General features: G+C 38.6%; 1 protein-coding gene across 6 annotated transcripts in view; it reads left to right on the forward strand.

The window, feature by feature from the left end:
• The window catches only part of glceb (glucuronic acid epimerase b), a 67,406-nt gene extending 59,341 nt beyond the window's left edge, over positions 1-8,065 (forward strand). For all 6 annotated transcript variants that reach the window (XM_046032226.1, XM_046032230.1, XM_046032231.1 and 3 more), the window contains exons 5-6: positions 2,160-2,452; positions 3,097-8,065. In XM_046032226.1, the coding sequence (XP_045888182.1) occupies positions 2,160-2,452; positions 3,097-3,828 (1,025 nt within the window). In that variant the 3' untranslated portion in view covers positions 3,829-8,065. The remainder of the gene's footprint in view (positions 1-2,159; positions 2,453-3,096) is intronic.
• The last annotated feature ends 1,198 nt before the right edge of the window (positions 8,066-9,263 follow it).

Consider the following 9,263-nt stretch of genomic DNA (forward strand, 5'->3'; position numbering starts at 1 on the left):
TTGGCTCATTTTCACTCTCTCCTGTCTCTGGCAGGCTTTAAAGGCACTTATGCGACCCATCATTCCATTACCCTGCTTTTTTCTTGACTCCCACACCCTTTCTTCTCTTCATCCTTTGGGGAGCCTTGATGAGAAAAGCTTTTTTGGGTTTTCTTTGCAGTGCAGACAAAGTAACAAGGCCAAAGGAGAGATCATTCCAGAGGCAGTTAGTGCTTTAGGGGGTTGAAATGAATTCAGAACAGCAACTGAAGTGCCTGGCATAGAGATGATAGAATGTAAGAGGAGCGGTGGCAGTGTGGAAACTGAATATCATCTGAGTTCGTATCCTCACTGAGTTTTGTAGGGAAGAGATGCAAATAGAAAAGTTGCTGCAGTGCATCAACTTCTTTTATTCTCTTTTTCCATCTTCCTACTACTCTGTTCTTTTCCTCCTTCTATTCCCTCCCTTTTGTCCTCTTCCTAATTAAGCTCAGTGTGCAGTGACACATCTGTAATATACATCCCATGAGAAGCCTGTCCCTGTGTGTGTTTGAGACTCTCTCATACACACACACAGCTTTGGCAAACCAGACAGTCACTAACAAAATTACTTCTTTGGTAATGAGGACTAGAGTTTTATGTGCAGAATTTTTCTAAAGTTATCTGACTGTTATTGATCATTATCTGCTCCAGGTAGGGCTGGAAGATATGGCCAAAAATGTTATAACGATAAAAACATTTCACATCATTCGATATCGATAATTATCACGATAAATGTCAAATCATTATTTCTTTCACGTTTAAAGGCTGATTTTTGTTTCTAAGTGAAAAGTTGAAGAAATCATACTTCTTTATGGTCAGAATGTGACAAACACTTTTTTCAGTCCCTTTTCCTCAACAAAATTAATATTTTAGTAGAAACATTACATGCAAAATTGTTAGTGATTCAAATGAATTGAATCAAACATTTACTGACGATATATTGAACATTTGTTACATTGTTATTGAGAAATATTATATTGCGATAATTATCACTATTGTTTTGTTGCCCAGCCCTACCTCCAGGCGACTGTATGTGTAAGGACCTCTCGTGGTTGCGGTGATTCACAATTTTCGAAAAACCTGTTGTATTGACTGAGCCTATCACAAAGCTTAGACGTTTGTCTTTTCAGCAGTATTTCGCTTTTCGTTACGACATTTCCATTGCAATAGCTAGGCTAAAAACAAGTCTTACCTAGCCTGTTGCAGGCCACATTTTGGCTGTTGTTGTGGCTCAAAAACGGACATCCATAGAAAAGTTTGGTCTCATCTTAAACCCGAGCATTTGCAGATTAATTCCATACCCAATATATACGATCCACTAAAGGTAGGCACGATGCGAGATGAATATATCCCAGTTTTTGTTAACCTTATAGCCATCTTAACTGTATGGAAGGAGGGAGGGACAATTGAGTGAGATTCAGCTCTTTTTTGTTTGGGATACAAGATAAGTAGGTAGGGAGGGGTTTTATTTTGTGTGTTGTATTAGAACATTGTTAATTATTTAGAACATTTTGTTGTAAGTAACTAACAAGGTCTAAATTCAGATGTTTGAACTTCATCCCGTTTATTGATTCCTCATCAAGTTAATTCAGTTAGGTTACACAGAACTCTCGGTTACAATACCAATCAATACCATTAAGTCAAAAATCAGACACTATACAATACAAAGTACTTTGTTAAAAACGTTGTAGACATCTATATAAGAAAACTTATACCATACAAAAAAACATTCTCCCCTGTATTCCACTACTCTCATGCATACACACTGGACACACAGACTGCCTTGCTCTCTCTGTCCTCCAACCACATGCACTCGGGCACACCTGGCAAAGAGCTGCACTGTGAATGTAACCATGAATTGAATCTTGAAAGATGAGGAAAAATACCTCTATCATAGAAACGCATCATCAAAGGAGAGCGTATGAAAGGGAACAGATGCACTTTAAAAGGCTACCAGTTAGTCTGCTAAAAATAGCCCGTTGTCATCCGGTAATTGTCAGGAGTTCTCAGTCAGTCAAAGGATCCAAATGCACTTTGAGAAGCACTACAAAACTTGCTTTCTCCTGCAATTCCAGTTCATTATACATATTTTTAACATTTCCCCCATTTATTTGCTGCACCCACCCTCCTCACCACAGAGTCCTCAGAAGGTGTGTCCATCCCGCTGGGCAACTCCAAAGACTTCATCCTCAGCTTGGACGTCAAGTTCATCTCCAACGGCAGCGTGTCTGTGATCCTCGAAACCACGGAGAAGGGCCCGCCCTTCACTATCCACTATGTGACCAGCACGCAGCTCATTGCCTTCAAAGACCGTGAAATCACCTACGGTGTCGGACCACGAACCGCCTGGAGCACTCTGACCCGAGATCTGCTCACCGACCTCAGGAAGGGCGTTGGGCTGTCCAACACTAAGGCTGTGAAGGCCACTAAGGTTGGTTTCAAACTTTAAGTACTGAAAGTAGCTTTTTGATAAAATACCTGTGTTCTAATAACTATGTAACTGCACTAGAGCTGAAATAATTAGTTGATTGATCAGGAGAAAATTAATCGGCAACTATGATTTTGAATGAACTGAGTATTTAAGTCATTTTTCAAGCAAAAATGCCTATTTGAATAACAATTCAAATGTGAGGATTGCTGCTTCTTCATCTTATGTCATGGTAAACTGAATAAACATATAAATATGTGCATTATTTGATAATGTCCTGTGGGTTTTAACAAATTGTGCAAGACATTTTTTAATATTTTCTGACATTTTATAAACAAAGCCATTCATCGATTAATGGAGGAAATAATAAACATATTAATAAATAATCATCTTTTTATCCCTAAACTGGACCATGCATAATTAATCTAATAAAACTAATTTCCCATCTTAATGCTGTATTTCTGTTATGTATGAACAAAACAAATTCAGTTAATTATATTTACTTTGAACCAGGTTATGTCATTATGAGAGCTGTGACATTAAATTATTAAATGTAGAGATGATAAACAACAATAATGAATTAATGCCAAATCATAATTCCAGTCATTAATCATCTTGTCTGCCTTTGCGTCTGATTTCCTCCTCAGATCATGCCCAGACGGGTGGTACGATTAGTCCTGCATGGCCGTGGCTTTGTTGACAACGTCACTATCTCCACCACTGCCCACATGGCCGCCTTCTTTGCCGCCAGCGACTGGCTGCTTCGCAACCAGGACGAGCGAGGCGGTTGGCCCATCATGGTCACCCGTAAACTGGGCGAAGGCTTCCGGCCTCTGGAGCCCGGTTGGTACTCTGCCATGGCTCAAGGCCAGGCCATGTCCACCCTTGTGAGAGCCTACCTCCTCACCAAGGACCAGGCTTACCTCAATGCTGCCCTCAAGGCAGTAGGACCCTACAAGGTGCCTTCAGCACAGCACGGGGTCAAAGCTGTGTTCATGAACAAATACGACTGGTATGAGGAATACCCCACCACACCCAGTTCTTTTGTCCTCAACGGCTTCATCTACTCCCTGCTGGGACTCTTTGACTTGACTGAGACAGCCGGAGAGAAGCTTGGCAGGGAGGCTGGGCAGCTGTTCAGCCGCGGCATGGAGTCACTGAAGGCCATGCTGCCGCTCTTTGACACAGGGTCTGGGAGCATCTATGACCTGCGTCACTTCATGTTGGGCACTGCGCCCAACCTGGCACGCTGGGACTATCACACCACACACATTAACCAGCTACAGCTGGTGGCATCCATAGACAACTCTCCCGTCTTCAAGGATGTGGTCAAGCGCTGGAAAAACTACTTAAAAGGGATTCGTGCCAAGCACAACTAGAGAAACTTTAACCCACGTATATCATACAGCTGAAATGATGACTGAAAAGTTGAATATACTATGTGTGAGAACTTAATGGATGATTGAATGTGAGGTGGATGCTCACATTGTGTGTCTGTTAGAGGTACATAATCTATTGGATGAGTTTATCAGCTGCAGCTCTCACCACTTAACATTTCTCGTGTGCTCTGTTGCAGGTTTTATATTTTCTGCAACACTGACTGTAGCTCTCTTCTCCTGTTTTTTCTTTCCCCTTGAGCTAGTGTTTGTAATTATGCACAGACCTAGTTTCTGTGTGTGTGTGTGTGTGTGTGTGTGTGGGGTTAAACAATATATGACGTTAGAGTAGGATGAAACTCCTTGAAGTGTTTAAACTGGATCACATTTCCGACACACATCCACCACAGGTCTCTTCTCCAATTGTATTTTTTTACCATTTCGAGTTTATTTAAACAAGTAAACTTTAACAAAACAGAATATATTATAAATTATTTGCCAAAAATTAATGAATCTTATCGATATACAATACTAAAACATTTTGGATTTTATTTCTCCTCTTCAAACTTTTTTTTACATCCTTTAAACCTCAAAACATAAGTTTTAAATCAAGAATTTTTTTATACCATACAGCTGTGATAGAAATTATTTTATTGAAATGCTGAAAAGTCCGATGCTTTATGCCTGCAAACTGGCAGCTTCCAAGTTGTTTTCTGAAGCCCCACAGTTAAATAGTTACAAATAATTTTGGCGGTGTTATGTTGTTGTAGTGAGTAATATTTTTTCCCTCTTAATAACCGTTTTAAGCCATGGATTAGGTGTCTGCTTAAAAAGTTCAAATCAGCTCTGAGGAATAAACACCTCAAACCACCATATTTGATTTCAGATGGATAAACCAGCTCTGCTACCAGCAGGTCTCTTTGCTTCCTACCAACAATTCCACTGTGTTTAGCTGAGCTGCTGTGTAGGCACATCTGGACAGAGTTGTCTGCATGACTGCATCATGGGTAATGTGACTTACACGGGGACCAGTTTGTGTTTTCAGTTGAGGCACGGACGGCTGCAGCTAGCACGCTGCTATAACATGAGTGTCCGTGTTACATTCCCTAAGATCAGGCCTATCCTAATTAGTCGTCAGGGCGGTACCCTCTATAAAGCTGGTTTCTTCATGTGATGTTTTAAGATGAAAAACTGTGCGCTACGAATCTTAGCTGTAACCAAAACCCACTACAGTCTGTCGGTTGGTCCCAAAAAACTTAATAATTCATGTGCCAGTGCAGCTATAAATAGTTAATTCTGCATCACTTTGAGTTCAGCTCAGTTAGTAATGCTTAAGCTTTCTATATCAGAGATGCTGTATTGTGATTTTCAGCTCCGATGTGGTCGCGGCTGTTCACGAATCTCAGTATTTGTTGGAAGAAAAAAAAGGCAGCTGAGACATGAGCCTCAAGAGTCTCTGATCAAGAGTCGCCGTTTCCTCTGTTCTTCTCATTTGCACCGTTTGGGAAAAGCTATTTGGGAATTACACAGTCAGCTATATTTAACGTTTTTGTGGGTGTGTTGCCTTGAAGTGGACATGGGAAACTCCCAGTGTGCAGACTATGCTACACACATGAGCCACTACTGATAAAACGATCAATAATTTCTTCAGATCTTTATTATATTTACTAATCTGACAAGAGACTACAAATGGCCTACTCTGACACATTTTTAATAATGTTAATTAATGTGCCATGTCTCTGATAAATAAGAAATACAAGTAGACCATTAAAGCTTCATGCATTTGCAATGGGACCCTGCAGTGTCACTTTTAAGCTCCCTTCATCCCATAAGAAATGTACACAGGACACAGTGTGGCAATGATTTTCTAACTAATACTTGTTTTTCTATTAAACTTTCTTTCAGTGACAAACTTTAGCTTCTGATGAATCTCTTGGCCTGTTAAATATTAAAATCTTTTATATCCTTTTATGTCCCTTGGTTTGAACACCAGCACCATTAGTTGTAGCCACATTTTCATTCACTGTCATGCCCCCTCTTGACCTAGAATATTAACTTGGAAACTCACTTCTTAACTCTTAACTCACACTTTCAGATAATTGCTGAATATAAGTGTAGGTGGTGTAGATGTATGTGTTGTGTATAAGATGTAAACAGACGTGTGGGCAGCAGAGGCACAGCTGTGTCTCACTAACATGTCAATTTATAACATTTAAATAGACAATTGCAGGAGTGCTGAAGGCTGAGGTAAATTCTTGACATGCATAAAGAGGCTGTCAGTCCCAGCAGGCTCTCATTGCTCCTGTCAGCTGTTGTGGGTGCATGAACCGATTGTTTTTAATCGTCCTGCCCTGTTGACCGCTGAACGAGGAGACGGAGGCTCGCCAAGACGCAAACAATTCAACTGTCTTAATGGGCTGCAGAGTCTGAACACAGTACAGTCGCTAGTCAGGGATGAGTCAGCATTCACTGGCATTGCCCTCACAAATAAAACAAAGTGGATCCCTCGGCATTAATGAGGCTTTCATCGATCTACCTTAAAGATTATTAATGGGAAGCAGGAGAGTCAGGCTGGTTTGTTCTTCTGAATGTGTTGGTGGTGAATTTTTCATTTTCTTAAAACTGGCCTAAACTTTGAGATAAAACCATTTACCCAAGCGCTCTGCTTGAAGTTATTGTAGTGTGAGCTTGCTTCATCTGTGACTCAGCTCATTGCATTCAGAAGTAATAAGTGAGGATTTACGACAGAGTACAAATTCTCAAATACAATTTTTAGAATTTGTGAAAAAAGTTGTAATATTTCAAGAATAGTCATGATATTGTGATTCATTATATTTTGCAAGGAAAAATAGTAACTACAATACAGTGTGTGTATAGTGCACATTATACTGTATTTCAGGAAAAGATAAAACAAGTGCATGTAATCCAATCTTCCACGTTTAATCATAATAGACAGCATTTTGTTTTCAAAGCAACCACTATGACTTATTTTCTAATAATATGACTTGCGACTTGTATCTCAAAATATGACTTAAAAATGTTTCTGACTTTATTCCTTAAATACTAGACTTTTTCTTGTAACATTATGCCTTTCGCCTTTTCTAAATCATGACTTCTTTTCTTAAAACATTTTGACTATATTCTCAAAATCTCAGATTTTTTTTTCAACAGTGGAGCTATTCCTCCAGGTTTATACTTTGGATGGAAGGAATTATATTGAGTTTCTGAGAGAAGAGGTTTGGGTGTACTTTTTGAGAATCCCATTTTTTTTTTTTTGTACACTTGCTGAACCTTGCTTTGTTCTTTTCCTGGTGGCATTTTCTCCCCATGAATACTTACATAATTCATTCTTTGCCATTTTAACAGGACACGTGGAAATATGTAGTTTAAAGGGAACATTCAGGAATGAAAGTTAAGCGTGTGAACAACTATCTCCATTTTGTTTATACCAAAGCCATTGATTCAAGTATATTGGAATTTGTATATTTTTGTGCAAATTTCCATTCAGCATTTAATGACATTAAGTCTCCTCGGAGACGTCACAGAGAGACACTGTCTTTTTGAGAAATGCTAGTTTTTCAGATGTAGGTTGAATAGATTATAGTAAAATTAAGATATGTAAAACTTGCTTATTATAAAGGGGACGTGTGCAACTAGAGATTAGCATTTAGTCAGCTACTGTTAAAGGCAGACAATAGCTGCAAATTCTCCTAGAAAGTTTTACTTTTGTCTTTGTTTTGAAGTGTTTTGTTTGCATCATTCATCATTTGTTGGAATAATTTGCTGAGGAATACTATGTTTTTCTAGATAGATAAAAGCACAACTGCCGTTTATTGTCACAAGATTTGGTTGTATTTCTTTAGGCATGCTTTGTTTTTCTTTTCAGGACAATGTGCAACGCCTTCAATAAGGAAGCTGCTATTATTGTTCACTGTGTTACAGCTATGGAAACTTCTTTTTCATCATTTTAGTGGGGTTTGTTTCTGTTTTTCCACTATTTGACTTTTTGACTGAACATATGACCGCTGAGGTCAAATGTGATTTATGCAATAAAATGTTTACTGGGGTCATGACACCACAGGAGATCCAGAGCGGTTGTACAGACTTTGCAATCAAAGCACAATGTGCAAATGCTACCATTTTTTTAGTCCAAGAAAGAGAGTTGTTTGTATACAGAGTAAATTGTGCTTTAAAAATGTGCTTTTTAAAGGTGTAAAAAATAAAAGCATTTTTTCTCAAACTCGTGGTTTAATATCTGTAACATTTAAAAGGGACTCAGCCGTTTAATGAAGATCCGTTGTAGAGCTGATACAATTAATTGCTTAGTCAATCGACAGAAAATGTATCTGCAAGTACTTTTAATAATGATTATTTTTTATTAATTTAGTAGGAAATATGCAAAACAGATTATCGGTTGAAATTATTTCCAGTGTTTCTTTGTTTTATGTGATCAAAAACTGAATAGCTTTGTGTTTTTGTCGGACAAATCAAGTAATGTGAAGACGGCACCTTGAAGTTTTTGTTATATGAAGATTGATAGAGAAAATAGTTGTCAAATTAATAGATACTCAAAAACAATCATTAGATGTATTATTTTACACTGTGCTTTATTCCAATAGACCACAAAAAATTGTTTACATTGCATTATATCTATATCAAAAAATAAAACAAAAAACATACGATACAAAAGCCAAAAAGGAAACCAAACACATGACTTTGGTGTGAGAGACCCAGGTTCAATCCCCCGTTGGACCCATCCACCATTGTGTCCCTGAGCAAGACACTTAACCCCTAGTTGCTCCAGAGGCGTGCAGCCTCTGACATAAATGGCAATTGTAAGTCGCTTTGGATAAAAGCGTCAGCTAAATGAATAAAAACGTAAATTAATATTAATCTTCTTTTAAATAAAAATATCAGCTGTATTGAAGTAAATACAATTTCAAGGCTATGTTTTTATCTGCCCATAACAAACCCTTCTGTATCATTTACCTGTGTGCCTCATAATTAAACCATTTACTCGTCTTTGATAGGTTTTCTCTATCCCCAGAATTTTATTCATTGTAAACTTTAAATTCTGAAGAGAAGGTGGAGTACTTGTTTTAGTCCCGCTGCTCATGTCCGGTGTTAAACAACACTGACTACAGTAGAGAAACAGTTTGTTCATACTGAACGTCGTCTCTGTGAAACTGCAGAGAGGAAAAACAATCCTGATTAATAATTTATCCTAATTAGGCTATTCTGATCCAGTGAGACGCTCAGACACCTGAGAAGGACTGTATCTCCCGCCACCCGTTTGCATTTTTCATTACCTTCTGGCATTTATACAATCCAGCCATGATTTCTCCCTCACATCCGCACTATTCGCCCCACACATCTCGTTCCTTCCCTTTACTCGACGCTAATGATATTACCGTCCCTCCTGACAGTGAGTCTGTCTC

The sequence above is a fragment of the Micropterus dolomieu genome, linkage group LG20 (genome assembly GCF_021292245.1).
Source record: "Micropterus dolomieu isolate WLL.071019.BEF.003 ecotype Adirondacks linkage group LG20, ASM2129224v1, whole genome shotgun sequence".
Taxonomy (NCBI): domain Eukaryota; kingdom Metazoa; phylum Chordata; class Actinopteri; order Centrarchiformes; family Centrarchidae; genus Micropterus; species Micropterus dolomieu.